At 49.0% G+C, this 18181-nt stretch overlaps 1 protein-coding gene across 2 annotated transcripts in view; it reads left to right on the top strand.

Moving 5' to 3' along the window:
• Positions 1-18181, top strand: part of WASHC4 (WASH complex subunit 4) — a 1268393-nt gene that overhangs the window by 605350 nt on the left and 644862 nt on the right. For both annotated transcript variants that reach the window (XM_078674607.1, XM_078674599.1), the window contains exons 23-24: positions 5674-5748; positions 5848-5952. In XM_078674607.1, coding sequence (XP_078530733.1) covers positions 5674-5748; positions 5848-5952 — 180 coding nt within the window. The remainder of the gene's footprint in view (positions 1-5673; positions 5749-5847; positions 5953-18181) is intronic.

Raw genomic sequence — 18181 nt, 5'->3', positions numbered from 1 at the left:
ATCGTGAATTGGGAGAGGCGAACAGAATGGGAATGACTAACTAAGAAAGACTTGAGCCATTTGAGGGCAGATGCCTGCATTCCTGCATCCCTGTTATGGTCCACCAGGATTTCATGGCTGATCGTGTCGCAAGCCGCTGATAGAGCAAGGAGCTCCAGAGCTTTGGTAGTGCCTGTTTGATAAAAGAGCAGAGAGAGTTCACAATATGGGCTTCCAGCACCTTGGCCAAGAAGGGGAGCAGCGAGATGGAGCTATAGTTCAACGGGACCAAAGGGTCTGCACCAGTTTTCCTAATAGGAGAAACTGTTACTGCTTCTTTGAAGGCTCTGGGAAAAGACTCCTGATTTAATGAGTTATTCAGAAGACAGAGGGCAATCAATCAGGCATTTGTTAAGCGTGATTACTCACCCGTATGGCTCCAGTCCATCAAGGGGGAGGGGGGTTCTGTGGAAGAGTCAGGTTTTGAGGTTTCTTGCGAAGATGGGGAGCGATGTTGTCTGTCTGAGGTGGAGCGGCAGGGCGTTCCAGGCTCGGGACGCGAGGAAGGAGAAGGAGCGGCCTCCCGATCTGGTCTTTCTGGTGCGGGGGACCGCAGCGTAGGAGAGCTGGGCAGATCGTAGGGTCCTCTGGGGTGTGTGGAATTTGAGTCGGCTGTTCAGGTATGCTGGTCCGGTGTTGTGGAGGGTCTTGTGGGTGAGCATTTTGAAGGTGACTCTAGCTTCGATGGGGAGCCAGTGGAGTGTGCGCAAGTGCTGGAAGCTGTGGCAGTGTCTTGGCAGGTCAAGGACCAGTCTTGCGGCGGCGTTCTGGATGTCATGTAGCTTGTGAGTGAGGTTTTTGTTTATGCCAGCGTAGAGTGCGTTGCCGTAGTCGAGTCTGCTGGTGACCAGGGCGTGAGTGGCGGTCTTTCTGTGTTTGAGGGGGATCCACTTGAAGGTCTTACGTAGGAGGCGGAGAGTGTGGAAGCAGGAGGACGAGACGGGGTAGATCTGGTGGTCCATTTTAAGCTCGGAGTCCAGGAAGATTCCCTTGTTGCGTGCATGGTCCGTGGGGGTGGGGGCGCCTCCGAGGACAATGGACCACCAGGTGTCGTTCCATGCGTCGGGGGTTTGGGCCTATAATGAGTACTTCTGTTTTGTTGGTGTTTAGTTGTAGGCAGCTGTTTTTCATCGATTTGGCAACAGCTTCCATGCCTTCTCGAAAATTGTGTTTGACGGAATTGGGTTTGTTGGATAGGGAGAGGATGAGTTTGGTGTCATCTGTGTATGACACAATGTTGAGTCCATAAGTTCTGACGATGGGGGCGAGCGGAGCCATGTAGACGTTGAAGAGTGTAGGGCTGAGGGAAGACCCCTGGGGGACTCGGTAGGTGTAGGGTCGGAGAGGAAAGGGGGGGGGGGAGTCTGACCCGCTGCGTTCTGCCAGAGAGCAAGGAGCAGATCCAGTTGAGGGCCTTGTCTTGGATCCCTGCGTAATGGAGTCTGCGTATTAGAGTGCGGTGAGAGACTGAGTTGAACGCCGCTGAGAGGTCGAGGAGGATGAGGGCTGCTTTTTCTCCTTTGTCCAGGAGGGTGCGGATGTCATGTGTTGCAGCGAGGAGGGCGGTTTCCATACTGTGGTTTTTTCTGAAGCTGGATTGGGAAGAGTCAAGGATGTTGTGCTCTTCAATGAATGTGGCGAGTTGGCTGTTGATGGCTTTCTCGATGACTTTTGCTGGGAACGGGAGCAGGGAGATGGGTCTGTAGTTTTTTAGGTCGGTTGGGTCCGCCGAGGGTTTCTTCAGGAGGGGGTTGCCCTTGGCGTGTTTCCAGTCGTCAGGGAACATGGCGGTTGCCAGGGAGCGGTTGATGGTGTGGCAGAGCATGGGTGAGATAGTGTCGGGGGCTCTGTTGAAAATGTGTTGGAGGCAGGGGTCCATGGGGGCCCCGAAGTGGATTGATTTCATCGTCTTCAGTGTGTCTTCAATGGTGAGGGCTGTCCAGTTGTCGATCGCTGGCTTCAGGGTGTCGGGGTGGTTGGTGAGGGTTCAGTGTGTTGGTTGTCTTCGTCTAGGTTGTCGTAGATGCTCTTGATTTTGTGGTGGAAAAAGGTGCTGAGTTTGTCGCAGAGGTCTTGTGAGGGAGGGATGTCGGTGGACTCGCTGGTGGGTTGGGGGAACTCCTTGATGAGGTTGTGAGGGAGGGATGTCGGTGGACTCGCTGGTGGGTTGGGGGAACTCCTTGATGATGTTGAAGAGTTCTTTGCTGTTGTGTGCGTGAGTGGAGATTCTGTCTTCAATTGCTTTTTTCCTCGTTTTGGTGAGCGTTGGTTGCAGCTCTGAAGTTGTTGTAGGCTTCTGTGGATTTGGTGTTCCTTCAGGCGGCGGCAAGTGCATCTGGACTCTCGAAGTTCGGTGGTAAATCATCTGGCTTTCTTGTTGTTTTTCTTGAGGGGTGCTATGGTGTTGGCGCTGTCAGAGATCCATCTGTGCAGGGTTCGGGCTGCGGTGTTGAGGTCATCGTTTTTCGCGATGGTTGGGGTGGAGTTGCGGAGTGATGAGGTTAGCTGGTCGTGGGTGATTCTGGTCCAGTTTGTTTGTGAGAGCAGGTTTCTTTGGATGGTGGGTGTTCTGAGGGTGAAGTGGACGCATCGATGGTCAGTCCATGGGAGTTCGGTGGTGTTGCTGAGGGTGATTGAGTTACCTGTTGTGAAGAGGGGGTTGAGGGTGTGTCATGCTGAGTGCTTGGGTTCAGTCACGATCTGGCGGAGTCCAATGCTGTGGAGGTTGTCCGGGAGGGATGTGGTGCTGGGGTCTAGTTGGTTGTCGAGGTGGACGTTGAGGTCTCCCATTAGGGTGTAGTTAGTGGACGCAATGGCATGCGGGGAGATGTCTGTGATGGAGTTGGCGAAAAGTCCACCGGGTCCAGGGGGTCAGTAGATGAGGGTTCCACGGAGGGTGGTGTATCCTAAAGTGAAGGTGTTCCATCAAGTCTGTGGGCTTGTCCGGGAGTGTGCTCAGGCGGAGGTTGGATTTGTGGACGATGGCGATTCCTGGATTGTTATATTGTTTAAGTTGAGCTTGGTAAGTGTCTTTTTATCTGGAGAGTAATTCCATCTCCAGATGCATTCAGTGCTGCTCAGGGCTAGTTTTTGGAGTTTTAGGTCTTCTGAAAACCATCTCTGGGCATCATGTTGCCTGCCTGTTTTGATTTTCCTAAGGGTGGCATGGATATTACTAGCTGCTGTTCGTCGTGATTTAATATTTTCTTCACTTTGGTTATCCAAGATCTGATTAGTGGGAGCCGTGATTACCAGTGAGTTACAAAAGGCATTAGTGTTGATGTGATTCCAGTTCCTTGCCATTAGACCCTCCTTGGCTGGGGGTTTGGATATAATCAAGTTATTCAGAGAAATCTTGATTAGGAAATGATCAGACCGGGTGCTTTGGGACACCGTTGGTGTGGACACCATGAGATTAGAGGTCCACATTTTGTCAAGGATATGTCCTTTTATATGGGTTGGGAGATGTCACATGTTGGACACAGCTCAGCCCGTTGAGTAGGCGGATCAGTTTTAATTAGCATGGACCACCCATCATGTCGTTGGCCCAGTAACTGAAATCCCCATTTAACAATATTTTAGCATGGTTAATTACTAGGTGGGATATTTGTTCCCCCAATAATTGGGGGAAGAGAGGCATATTATGGGGGGGTGACCTATCTAACAATATGCAAATTAGAGAGGTAAGTGGGGAGTCAAGTTTGATAACTAAGCTTTCCACGGAGGTGATATCCAACGTGGCGAGAGTGGTGAACTCCAGCTCTTGATTTTCTCTACATAAAAAAGGAAAGCCGTGGCACCCAGAACTCAGATCTTGACTGTACTAGAAGAGGGACTGAAGAAGAACTGCCATGCTTCGGATTTCTTTGATTTTTTTGTTGATTTCTTCTTTAATTGTTTTGGTGCTGTTTAAATGCTTTACACTTGTTCCTTTGAGTAAACCTTGCTGCTCTGAGCCACAGCAGCCCAGGTTGAGCTGAAGGTTTGACAAACGAAACCTCTTGGTCCTAAAGGGGTTGGTAAGTGTATTACACAGTGATACCATATAATACCCCCCCCCTTTCCTCTCCCTTCAATACTGTTGGGCTTGTGTTGAAATTCCTGGTCAGTACTTTATAAAGAGGAAATGATTATTTTTAACAGGTAAATAGAAGAACACACTAAAAATCTGAAAAACAAACTGAAGGTTCTAGCACCTTCTGGGTCCAAGTAAGCATCTCAAAACTGGTACCTTCATGCTTCATGCTAAAAGTCCTGTCAGCATTGATTTGAGCCCTATGACCAGTGTTAACCAATGCAGGAGACTTTGGGCTGACATAGGACTGTTCAAAAGAGTTTAGCAGAGATGTCTGCAAAAATTTGAAATTTTTAATATAATATGTCTGTGATTTGAAAGTTATCCCTTTCCCAATCCGATGGAGACTGCATCACGACACACCTAGGGGGGTAGGGGGGAGGGAGTGTTGATGGGAGGAGAAGGGGAGAGGGGGGAGGGGGTGCGGTGGGAGAGACTATAGTTAGACCAGTTAATGGGTGTAGGAGGGGAGGGGGAGGACTTCCGGGGGGTTTTAGTTTAAGCCATTGTCATTGATTGCACTGCTATATCTACTGGCCCAGAACACGAGAGACATGTATATGCAAATTTCACTGATGCCCATGGGCAGGCAATAAGTACTGGTCTGGGGGGAAGGCTGATGCCCATTTTATGCTACAATACATGTGACCTGTAATACTGTGCTTTCACTGCAATAAAAATTGTGTTACAAAAAAAAATATATATGTCTGTGATTTGAAGGTAGTGATTGGAATTTGAGGAATGTAAAAAAACTTCTCCCTGAGATAGGTTGAACTTTGTTGTTCTTGGTGAAGCCTGATGGTGATCCACTGGCACCCAGTTGTGGAGGGCAACCTAGCTAACTGGGGCAATATTATGGAAGTGCCCTGGAAGTGGAACTGGTATTTGCTCCCTTTTTACTCGCCCAAAGGGCACTTTGGTATTACAGAAGAGGGCTGCAGACGCTTGTGATATTATCACATAATGCGCCAGCGATTTCTTTAGAGGGCGTTCCCTTATTTGCATGGGAGCATGGCCCCATGCAAATGAGGGATTCCCTGGGCCTCCGTGTCCATGCTGCATTACAGACGCAAGCAAAGAGGCAAAGAAGCTGTTAAAAGGCCCTCTGACAGTGCGTCCCCTGATGGAAGCTCTCTGGAAACAGTCCCATTGAACCCCCAGACATCCCTTATCAGGAGGGTGCAGTCACTTACTGCACCTGCCTGCTAGGGGATCTCTAGTCCCCCTTTAAAGTGCAAGTGGGTTACCGCCTGCACTGTGAAACACGGAGCGGCTTCGAAGCAGCTGCTCTGTTTTTGTCATGAATGCGCAGCATGTTTTTGCGGCTGCCCTCGGGGGCAGCGCATTCCATGTAATAGGGCGCACTTTCCCCGTTTGCACACGGTGCACCTGTTTTAACTTCTTTTATGTAGGCAATACTCTCCTTCCCACCATTTATATCCATGAGTCTGATTTCACAGGGCCAGTTAGGCTTCTTTATTTAAAGAAAATATCATGCATTGAATATTGCTGTTGGATAAAGATTTCTTGCTGTTTACTTTTACCTTGTTTCGTTTTAGGGTTTGGATGTTTTGGAAATTATGAGAAATATCCATGTGTTTGTGTCCCGCTACTTCTACAATCTCAATAATCAGGTAAAGGGAAACTCTAGTAATTCTGATGATGATTTTTAAGATTTTATTTTGTACAGCAAATAATGGTACTTACTAATCCTTCACTGCATGTTTTAATAGATCTTCATTGAGAGAACCAGCAACAACAAGCATTTGAACACAATAAATATTCGACACATTGCCAACTCTATCAGGACCCATGGTACTGGAATCATGAGCACAACGGTATGACATCTGTGTCTCTGTAAACAGAAAACAGAAAAAAATGTACATTTAATTCATGTCAAGCTGCAGACTATCAAACTTTCATGTTCTGATTATTTTACTACAAACAATATACATTCTTCACTCTTCTGGGATTTGCATTTGTCTGAGGACTATGCTTTTAAACACACCCACAAGTAGCCGTCGTTGGAGGCAAAATATTGTGAGTTTAAATTTGGGCATTGTGTAGATTTTCGTATATGACTAGGGTAAATGGGGCAAGTGAATGTTTATTCATTCACTGTACATTGAACAGCTCCGTTTTTCTCAGCCAATAATAATTTATGTAAGTGTTCTGTTCTTTAAATGTAACCACTATATAGTGGATTTAGTAGTTAGTTTTAGTTGATGTAATGACATTCACGGTCTATTGCTGCTGTTGTGTTTACTTATATTAAGCCTTCTATTCACTCATTGTAGCCCAATGTAGAAAAATGTGGAAAATTAAAAAATTAAATATGAGAGGCAGTCACAGTAATGTTGAATGTTGTTATGAGAAGGTAGTGACTTGTATTTTCTTATGTACAGCCATTCAAAGTGCTGTGGCATTAAAATGAGGTTATTTAGTGTCCCCCATTATCTGGCATTGCTGAGGCAGCTATAGTGGACATTTTAGATGAGGCTAGCTTGTTCCGTCAACACAGGAAAAGAAGGTTGGGAATAATGATGTTGTAAAAATACTACAGACACCGTTCAGTCAAGCCTTGTGATGAAGTGAGAATAAACAAAAGCTGCGGACTCCGAAGGATCTGCCTCCTTCTTTTATTTTGTTTAATATTTACTTGTCACAGTGCAAGCATATACTCTTACCTTAGGTGTCTGAACGAGATACAAGGTTCAAGTTGTGTTGGTAGATGCACCATTTGCCTGTACGCCTGGTGCATATGCATGACAACTGTAAGTTGACTCACTAACGTGTTGAGAGATTTCAGGCTAGTGAATATGATCAACATGTAGGCTGGTGATCTGTCTTTGTAATTATTTGTTTTTGCTCTTGTAAAAGCCTGCACATTTCATATTGCAGTAGTCCAAGGTCATTGTGATCAATCTCCTGCTTAAGTGGAGGAAGAGAGGAGTTTCCAGTGTGCAATCAGTTGCTGGGTTGACCTTTACTACTTTTTTTTACTCAGACAGAAACAATCTCTGGGTTAGAGTAATTCCACTTCCAGTTGTTGTGGTTCCCTTTGAGAGGGTAGGGATATACATTGATGGTCCTTTAAACCCTCCTACAGCATCTGGACACTGTTACATCTTAGTGGCGGTGGACCATGCCACTAGGTATCCAGAAGCTATTCCACTTAGGACCACTACAGCTACTGTGGTGGCCAGGACCCTTCTGGGAGTGTTTTCCAGAGTGGCGTTTCCTCAGTAGGTCTTGTCATTCAGAGGTACAATCTTCATGTCTAGCTACTTAACAGCCATGTGGAAAGAGTGTGGTGTAAACTACACGTTTACCACACCCTACCATCCACAGTGCAGTGGGCTTGTTGAAAGGTAAAAGGTATGATCATGGGACTCCCTGAAAAGCTGCGATGAAAATGGGATGTCCCACTACCTTGCCTCGCATACAGAGAGGATTCTCAGAAGAGGGTGGGCTAAAGCACATTTGTACTTATGTTTGGACATCCAGTTAGGGGTCCATTGTGTCTGGTTGAGGAGGGTTGAGAGCAGCCTCTCAAACCTCCTAAACAGGATAGTGTGGACTATGTCCTTGGACTGCGTTATTGCATGGCTGAGTACATGAAGAAGGCCAGCAAAAACCTTGAGGCCAGCCAGGAGCTTCAGAAAGCTTGGCATGACCAAAAGGCTGTGCTGACTGTTTACCAGTCAGGACCGAAAGTGTGGGTGTTGGAGCCTTTGGCGCCCAGCAGCTCTCCAAGGCAAGTGGAGGGGTCCCACACTATCCTTGAAAAAAAAAATGAGGTCACTTACTTGTTTGACCTAGGCACTCAAGAATTCCTCACAGAGTGCTTCATGTGAACCGCCTAAAGCCTTTTATTGACAGGGCTGACATGAGCTTGCTCATGGCTACTGATGAGGGACAGGAGGAAGAGGGTGATCCTCTTCCTATCTCCTCTCTCAGGACCCTGTTGATAGATCACTTGATGGAGTAGCCTTGATAGCCAATTCCTCAGTGAGCTCCCAAACTTGTTCTCTCTGACTCCCAGTCAAAACACCTGGTGTACCCATGAAGTACATGAGTCTGTCTGCCAAGAGTAAAATCTACAGACAACCTCACCATGCCCTTGATTGCATCAGGACTGAGGTCCAAAAGATGCTGAGGTTGGGGGTCATTGAACCTTCCGGTAGCCCTTCGGCTAGTCGTGTAGTTCTTGTGCCTGACCTGTGCCAAACCCAAGATGGTAAGAGAGAAATTAGGTTTTGTGTAGACTATAGAGGTCTCAACGCAGTCACTAGGACTGATGCCCATCCAATTTCCAGGGCAGATGAGCTGATTGATACTCTGTCCTCAGCCAAGTATCTCAGTACATTTTACCTGACTTCTGGTTACTGGCAAATCAGACTCTCTGAGGATGCCAAGCCTTGAACAGCATTTTCAACTCCTAGTGGGCAGTACCAATTTATTGTAATGCCTTTTGGTTTGAAGAATGCACCTGTCACATTTCAGAGGTTGGTGAACAAAGTTCTCACAGATCTGGAAGGCTATAGTGCAGCATATCTAGATGATATTGTTGTCTCTAGCTCCACCTAAGAGGATCACCTGGTCCACCTCAGGAATGTTCTGTAGTATCTGCAAAAGACAGGCCTCACTATCCATGCCACAAAATGCAAGATATGGGAGAGTAAGTTTGTGTACTTGGGCCACCTTGTAGGTGTTGGGCAGGTTCAGCCATTGAAGAGCAACATCCAGACCATAATGGACTGGGTTGTCCCACCACCCAGACTCGGGTCAGAGCTTTCTTGGGCCTGACTGGGTACTGCAGGAGGTTTACTAAGCGATATGGGTCCATAGTGACGCCCCTTAATTATCTCACCTCGAAAAGAATTCCTAAGAAAGCTCAGTTGACAGTTAGCTGTCAGAAGGCATGTGATGACCTGAAGCAGGCCATGTGCACTGCTGCCATTCTGCAAAGTCCTGATTACTCCACAACCTTCATTGTCGAGACAGATGCTTCAAAGATAGAGGTAGGTGCAGTTCTATTGCAACTTAATGCAGATGTCCAGGACCAACCAGTAGCTTTTATAAGCAGAAGGTTGACCCCCAGGGGGAAGCGTTGGTCAGCTATTGAGAGGGAGGCCTTTGCTATGGTCTGTGCCTTGAAAAAGTTAAGGCCATACCTGTTTTGTACTCACTTTATTGTTCAGACAGACCATAAGCCTCTCTTATGGCTAAAACAAATGAAGGGTGAGAATCCCAAACTTTTGAGGTGGTCCATTTCCCTACAGGGTATCTACTTTTCAGTGGAACATAGACCTGGGAGTAACCATGCCAACGCAGATGAACTCTCCAGATATTTCCACTTAGAAAATGAAGACTCAACTGGGCAAGGTTAGTCTAATCTCCTTTCGTTTGATGTGGCGGGAGGGAGTTGTGTACTAAAGTAGAATCTGCTTTCATGGTTACCCCTACTTTTTGCTGGTGTATGTTTTTTGACTAGTCTGACTGAGATCCTGCTATTCAGGACCCCAGTCCGTCTACTACCTCCCACAATTTGCCATGGTAAGTACTTCTGTACCTACACAATTGTCTACTGGTATACAGTCCCTAGCGTATGGTACTGAGGTACCCAGGGCAGAGGTACAACAGGGGTCTCCCACGGGCTGCAGCATGAATTATGCCACCCATGAAAGACCACTCAGACTGTGACTACAGGCTCCCATTGCAGCCTGTGTAAGCTGGTGCTAGCACAACTTACGACAGATATACGTTTTCTTATAAATTAGGTCACTACACTTAAAACCTATCGCATCGCCCTGCGCCATGGCCCCAAGGGCGTCGCTCGCCAGCTGGTAGGTCCTGCAGCTTGTCTCCGAGGCCTTGTCCTCGTTTGGAGGAGGGCGCAGGTTCCCCTTGGGGCGTGCGCCCCCGCCAGTCACCACCCTACCCGCTGTTTCCCGGCGTTGGGGTGACTAGGGCCTACGCTGCAGACTTCTTTGGCCTCTCCTCCTCCTCCTCCTCCTGAGATGCCTGCACATCCCTTGACTCGTGCGGGGCCTTCAGCGTCGTCGCCAGTGGCTTCATCCCCGGTGCTGATGGGTTCGGTTTCAAGTTGTAGGAGAGTGGTGTTGTCTGGGCGCGGTCCTGTGGGGCTCCACTCTTTGACCCACGGCATCCCTGCCTTGCCGCAAATCCCTTTGGGGCTCCCTGTGGCATCGCAGGAGATCGCCGGGACTCAGGGCTTGTCCCCGAGTTCCCCTCAGCCCAAGGGCCGAGCCGTTGCTGTTTCGGCGCCGAAGGCTTTCCTCCCCAGCCCTGGCGGTGCCACGGGTGGAGGCCGGGGCCTGGGGTGCTTTCCCGAGTCCCTCTCTGTCCTCTATGCAGGCGGCTGCCCCGTGCGAGGTCGCGCCGGTACCAACCCCACCCCATTCTCCTAGGGAACACGTGGTGGTGGAGGAGGTCAACTTGGCAGCGCCAATGTCCCCTCCGGCGCCGATCGACATTGAGCCGGCGCCTGTGGCGGACTCCACGGCACCGTGCCGGCGTCGGATCCTGGATTTGTCTCCAGAGGTTCCTTCCTCTCCGGAAGGTTGTCATCGCCTGGTCTCTTCCTCTCGGTTCCCCACTCGTCCGTGGATCACCCACCATTCAGGGGCTGGCCGCTTCCCCCTCTAGCTGGACATGGGGACAGTCGGCTCCGTTTGCAGCCGTCGACCACGGAGGAGTTGCTTTCTCCCCCGCGGCGCCCTATGGAGGCCAGTGTTGCCTTTGTTCGGGCTATTTCCACGGCTGCTGGCATTTTGCGAATAGGGGGCCCGTCACCCCTTTCCCTACGGATAACCTCTTGGAAGTTCTCCACCAGGGCTCTGGTGAATGGGAGCTGTTCCTTTCTTTCGAAGCGTCGCTCTATAACTTTCTTTTGGGGGATTGGGGGCATCCTGGCACAGGTGATCCGGTGCCTCAGCCGCTCCTGCATCGCCACTGTCCTGCTCCGCATGACCCAGTCTGCCTTTCCTTCCATCCTTCTACTCAGGGCTCTCTTCTGCGGACTGCTTTTCCATCCTTACCTGTGGTGTTTTTTCCTCTGTCTCGGGAGTCCCCGTGGTTGGATTCATGGGGGTGTAACATCTTTGCTTCATCCAATGCTGCTTTGCGGCCCTCAACACTCTTTGTGTGTTGTCCAGGGTTACCTCTAGCCTGTGGGATTCTGTGGAGTCCCTTCTTTCTCATGTATCCCATAAGGGTGCCCGTACAGATCTACTTATTATAGGAATAACAGGAGAAAACCCATAAACCTCGTTGGGATGGGTGTATCGTGTAGGCAAAAACAATTCCCAACAGGTATTATGTAGAGACAATTTCAAATATGTATGCCAAAAGCATTACGGAAGAAACAGAAACAAGGAGTCAATTGATTTCGAAAAAGGTAGTATTATTCACCAAGGAAACAGAAAGGGAAAATTCTTTCATATGCAATTACAGTTTAAACAGCACTGTAAAGACCAGATCTTGTGACAACCCAGTGACACTTGGTGCAAAGTGCTATGTACAATTGGTGAGGTGAATGTGCAAGTGCTTTAAAAACAGCATTGGCGAACATTAAACAAAATATGTACATCAGTTAAAAGCTCCAAAGACAAGTTACAATCACTTGGAAAAACAATTATTTCTACAGGAGCATTTAAGCGTGATATGCGTCATATGATTCAGGCTGTATAGTCGACGGCGTTTCGATCCCCTTTAGTCGGGATCGTCATCAGGACAGAGTTGTCGATAGATACAGTGCTGTTGACAAAGAAGGGCAATTTTGAGCGGGGGAATTGGTTAGGGTCAAGGTGGGTGGTGAAATGGTGAACGGGTAACGATTGGGACTTAACCATTAAAGGTATAAAGTGTAAAGGGTGTGGCTGGGGTGGTGGCCGGAAGGGGAAGAGAGTGAGAATTGGGGGTGGCTAGTGTGGAGAAAATGATGACTAGAGTAAAAATTTAAAAACCGCCGGTCAGTGGAAAGTGACAAAAATACTAAGTCAATAGACACTCACAGTGCAGCCAAGCAGGGATGCGTGGCTAGCGGGACTCCGAGACAACAATGAATGGTCGGGTGCTGAAGGGGAACAGGGAATCAAGTTAAGTAAGATCGCTCTCATTTGATGAAAAATACCGAATGTTTTCTATGCCCTCCCTCGGACTAACTGTGAATGTATAAACCTTTTCCTCAGGGCCTTAACCACCTCCGCCGCCTCTAGCCCTTTATAAACGTCGGTATATCACTTTTTCACCGCGTTTTGTAATCCACCCCTGCCCTGACGTGTATCTGAATTAGCTAGTTCCTGTTTATCCGTGTTGCCTGGGTAACTCTTTCCCACGCCTCCCGTTCCCTCTCCAGCCATCACTGCACCCCGCCCCCGCCTCTCCATTTGTCAATGGCATCGTGACACTCCTTAGACACTCCCCAGACCCCGCCCACCTCCAGCGCTCGGACCCCGCCCCTATCTCGTGGCTTCCTGGTCATTACCCAGGGCACCGAGACGCCACGGTCAGCTCCCGCATTTACTGCCGGTAGTCGCCACGCCAGATGAGCCCCTGATTGCCTTCTGACGCCCTGATTAACTCAGGTAAGAGCATTGCCAAAACGCCGAGTGTGCTCGCTTTGACGACGCTCATCATCAAACAATAACTAGTCTTTTTTGTTCGATCACGGCACCATGCTATGCTGACCCTCATTCTTCCTCTGCCCCCTCAGACGCTGTAAACCCCGCGTGCCGTCCCACCTCAAGCCGCGATCAGGTAACTCTTCGCTTTGTGGATAGTTTTCTTTCACTAGACGAACTTGCTCTCTTACTTAACTTGATTCCCTGTTCCCCTTCAGCACCCGACCATTCATTGTTGTCTCGGAGTCCCGCTAGCCACGCATCCCTGCTTGGCTGCACTGTGAGTGTCTATTGACTTAGTATTTTTGTCACTTTCCACTGACCGGCGTTTTTTTAATTTTTACTCTAGTCATCATTTTCTCCACACTAGCCACCCCCAATTCTCACTCTCTTCCCCTTCCGGCCACCACCCCAGCCACACCCTTTACACTTTATACCTTTAATGGTTAAGTCCCAATCGTTACCCGTTCACCATTTCACCACCCACCTTGACCCTAACCAATTCCCCCGCTCAAAATTGCCCTTCTTTGTCAACAGCACTGTATCTATCGACAACTCTGTCCTGATGACGATCCCGACTAAAGGGGATCGAAACGCCGTCGACTATTCAGCCTGAATCATATGACGCATAGCACGCTTAAATGCTCCTGTAGAAATAATTGTTTTTCCAAGTGATTGTAACTTGTCTTTGGAGCTTTTAACTGATGTACATATTTTGTTTAATGCGTCGCCAATGCTGTTTTTAAAGCACTTGCACATTCACCTCACCAATTGTACATAGCACTTTGCACCAAGTGTCACTGGGTTGTCACAAGATCTGGTCTTTACAGTGCTGTTTAAACTGTAATTGCATATGAAAGAATTTTCCCTTTCTGTTTCCTTGGTGAATAATACTACCTTTTTCGAAATCAATTGACTCCTTGTTTCTGTTTCTTCCGTAATGCTTTTGGCATACATACGTACAGATCTACAACACCATGTGTTGGATGGTCGAGAGCTCGCCGCGTTTATTCTCCGTGCGGCCTTGGATGTTGCTGATGCTCTCGGCCTGGCTATGGCCCGTTCTGAGACTCTCCGTCGCCATGCTTGGCTGCATGATGCTCCCTGATATTCTCTGGAAAAACGGCGTCTGGTTGACCTGCCTTTTGATGGGGTCCTTTTGTTTAACACTCATGCGGACTCTGCCATTCAGCGTCTCCTTGCGAGGCTCCACCCTCCTCCCCCCCTGTAGGCTGGCTTGTTGATCCTCGGGGCTTGATGGGAGACGTTATCCCACCTGCTTCCTGGAATCTGGTGTTTTGAGTGGCTGTTTGTATGTTCTGTTTGGCTTGACGTGCCTTCGGGATCCCTTGGTGGGCCCCTCTCTTCTGTTGGCTGCTGGTTCAGCCCTTTTGGCAAGTGTGTATTTTTTGGCTGATAGCTAAGCCGTCTGTGGTTCCTACCGCAGGTCTTATGTTCTTGTTCTCTGATGCGGGATGTTTTCCCTAAGAGTGGTTCCCATGTTTTCTTTGGGACGTGTCATACCCTAGGTGGGGTACTTGTTGCTATTGTATAGCTCTATCCTATGCTGGGAGGGTGCAGACTCCATTTGCGAGTTCCTCGCCTTTGCTGGCGTCGCTGTATACCGCTGGTGAGGTTTCTTTGACCTTGTCTGGGCGTAGCTTGCGTTGCTCCAGGTTCTGTCATTCTCCGTATCTGCTGCGTCGCTGGACCAGCTTTGGCATGCCCTCTGCGGCGTGTGCTGTGGTATTTCAGCCCTTTTTTGTCCAGCGTTTCGGCCTGGTCCTCTGTCTGGTGTTCCAGGGGGGATGGGATTCCTGGTATTTTCCTATGTTCTGGCTGACGGCTTGTCCATCCTATGTATTTCTCCTCTTCTCTTCTGGATGGTCCCACTTCTTTTCGTGGGTTGGTTTATGTCCGGAACGGTCTCCTTTTAGGGGTTTTCTGGATTTCCCTGGCCTTTGCCTTCGTCTTGCGCTCGGCTTGATGTGGGCGCTCGGTTTCATGGTACTTGCCAGCTGCCGGTTGCGCCTGCTTGCTCTTTCTGGTCCACGGCCAGGGACCTTGGTGTGGACCCTTGTGCTCCTGCCTCTTGTTGTGCTGGAGCCTTGTGAGGCTACATCTTTCTTCTCCTGCCTGCCTTTCTTCACTGTGGAGCCATTCTGCTTTGTCTGCTGGCTCGAGGCTGTGGCCGGTTCAGTTGTCCCCTTCACTGTGTGTGTGTTTTCCTGTGGGGGGCTTTGCCTCAATTTCTATCTCTTCTTCTAGGAGCCTTGGGGTGATTCTTTCTTCCTTGGTACTCCTCTGCCATTGTCTGTCCCTCCGAGGCTTTCTGGTGGATGTCCCTGGTACAATGGCTGGGCTTGGGGTGTCCTGGCCTCCCTTCGCCTTGTCCTTGCTTCCTTCTGCTTAGTGGGGGCTGGGCCGCCCTTCTTGTCCCCATTACACATCCCGTGTTGGGGCCCTTTGTTTCTCCCTACTGGGAGGATCTCTCGCAGGCCCTCCTCCTCCTTCTGGGTATGGTTAAGGTATCTATTCTACCGTAAGAAATCTGCGGCTAGTAGTCCCCATCAGATGTACGAGTTACTTACCTTCTGTAACGATGTATCTGGTAGAGAAGATTCTAGCCGCAAATTCCTTCACGACTTGCCCTTCCTCCCCGGTCTGTGAGGACCTTCATCTTGGTCTTTTGCACTCGCCTACCCCTGGGTGGTTTTGCCTTCTGCGAGTGCCCTCTTTCACTTTCTGCCTGATGGGATGCTGTGTTCTGTTTATTTGATCCACTCCTTCCTTTCTGGTGATTGGTTGGTGGGTTCCTCGGTACTTCTGCGTCACTGCACCCTGGTCTTCCACTTTGGGGCCTACTCAGGCTCTTCCCCTTTCATTTCTTGAAATTTCTACTCCTCTGTAGTCCTCTGAGTTGGGGTCTCTTGGCTGTGCCTCGGCCCTTAGCTCTTAAAGGGGATGCGCCTCCCCTTGCTGAGGTTGTCTGGGGATAATTGTCGTTACTCTTCTGTTCTGGCCTTGTTGTCCTGCACTGTTTATGGACTGTGATTGCACATACTTTTCTACCCTCACGGAGGATGTCGTATTTGCTTGCAGGGTTGCTTCGCAGTAGCTGTGCTCTGCTCTTCCCTTCTATGACTATTAGTTGCCACAGTGCCTGGCACTCTCCTGAATGGTGCTGTTCCTCACCATTTGCTTTTTCCTTTCTGTTTATCTGTATTTTTCGCACACTGTTCCTATATTCTCACAGTTTTTGTTTGTGATGGCTCTGCGTTGTTTGCTCGGAAAAATTCTCTGAAGAAAACTGCCGTCGGCGGGCTGGGGTGGGGCTTTTGTGTCCTTGGCGAAGTCACGTGGTACCGCCCCAGGCGCGCAGAGATGCTGGGACAAAGAAAACGTTTCGATCCAGTCTAACGCCTGGGGATAATTCTACGTTAAGGAATCTGCGGCTAGAATCGTCTCTACCAGATACATCGTTACGGAAGGTAAGTAACTCGTACTACAACGCTATTCTCCCCATGACAATTAATGTGAGTGTCTTCCATTTTCTAAGGCCATCTTTAACCTTGCGAGTAAGAGGGGTAATGTGAAGGGACCACATCAGTGCTGGACATTAGGGCCACATGGATACCGAAATAGTGAAAATGAGGTGGCGAATTCGGATTGTCGTTTGCCAGTCTACACAGTCTCGTGAGGGAGCTAACCGGACCAGCACCGGTTTGGTGGGATTGAGAGACGATCCCGAGGCATCCGCAAAAAGTCGCAGGATCTGTAGGCATTGGGCAACTGGCAGTTGTCTGCTAGGTATAAAAGAACATTGTCCACTTAAAGAGCAATGCCGTACTCATGTCCCCGAGCCCACTCCTATCTGTGTATCTGTGTGACGCAATGTATAAGTCTTGCAAGGAAGGGGGTTCAATAGCTAACGCAAAAAGGAGGGCGGTAGTAGGAGAAAACCTTGACAGTTTCCTCGTGTCATGGGGAACTCATCGGAGGCCACCCTGTTGATTTGTACTCTGGCAGTAGGATTGGAATAGAGAACTCTAATCAGGCCTCGGAATCAGAGTCCGAATCCCGTCTTCTCCAGCACACTGGTCAGATACCCCCAGTCCACGGTATTGAACGCAAAATCTATCAATTGCAACACTAATTGAGGTGACAAGATGTGGCGATGTGCAAGCAACTACAGGGAGGCGTCTCAAGCAATGTCTCATGCTCCTAGTGGGCATAAAACCACATTGGTCTCGGTAGAATAAGGACCGGGGACCCTTCGCAAACGTGAGGTGAGAATGTTTGCAAAAATGGAGACCTCTCCATTGATGAGGGATATGGGGTAATAGTCGGCGCATGACATTGATGGACGAAGCGTCTTGGGTATGATCACGATCATGAGCTGATTCACGTCTCTGGGGAAGGGACCAACTTCCACAGCTTCTCTATACGGGTTTAATAGATGGGGGTGATAATTTCTCTATAATTGCCGTGAAATCGGCAGGATATCCGGCAGGGCCGGATGTTTTACCAGATGCATCGCCAAGATGGCCTCACCGATCTTCTCCACTGTGATGGGTTCCCCTAGCTCCCGGTGCTCAGCATCAAAAAGGCGGTACAGGGGCACCTCATCAAGGAGAGGTTCAGCTACTTCAGCCACTGAAATTGGTGGAGCCGCTTAAAACGACAAGTAGTAATCTGCAAAAACCTGGACAATGGCAGGAGAAGTACAATAGGCGAGACCATCTCCATCTATTATCTCTGGGATAACCCTACTGACCAGGGGCCGCGATGCCAACCAATACAGTAGCTTCCCATTTGTACCCCCCCATACGTAAACCCATGTCATGGGTGCACGCCAAATTTGTTTTGCTGCTTCTAAGGAGAGGAGTTTAATCTCCTCATGAATCAATGCCAACTGCTTGATGGTGTCGATGGGTGTTGCAATGGAAAGCTGTGTTTCTAGTTGGAGGGCCAGGGTTTCCAGCAGCGAGGCTGGTGCCTTACTCTTTCTGCTTGCCTAAGTATACTCTTAGTTTGCCCCAGACAGTGGCCTTGCATGCCACCCAAAGAATACCTGGTGATTGCACTGACCCAACGTGGAGCTGGAAGTAGCCTCTGACTTCTTGCCTTACTGCACCGGATTCACCAATATTAATTGGTATCGGGCATGATCGGAAATCCCATGTGGGAGAATCTGGATGTGAGACACTGAGAGAGCTTCAGGGGTGTGCCTGCCAATGCGTGCATGCATGTGATGTGCAACAGAAGTGTGTGTGTGTATTGTCACTGTCTGGGGTTCCAGATCCTCCATATGTCACAAAGACCCAGAGTGTTTACCCATTTTTGAAGAGACCTGGCTCTTTTACGACGGATGTCCGAAGTGGGGCCGGTGGAATCCACTGAAGGATCATGGACCTTG

The sequence above is a fragment of the Lissotriton helveticus genome, chromosome 1_1, assembly GCF_964261635.1.
Source record: "Lissotriton helveticus chromosome 1_1, aLisHel1.1, whole genome shotgun sequence".
NCBI lineage: Eukaryota > Metazoa > Chordata > Amphibia > Caudata > Salamandridae > Lissotriton > Lissotriton helveticus.
Note: the sequence above shows the minus strand (reverse complement) of the source record. Positions and strands in the feature narration are given on the sequence as shown.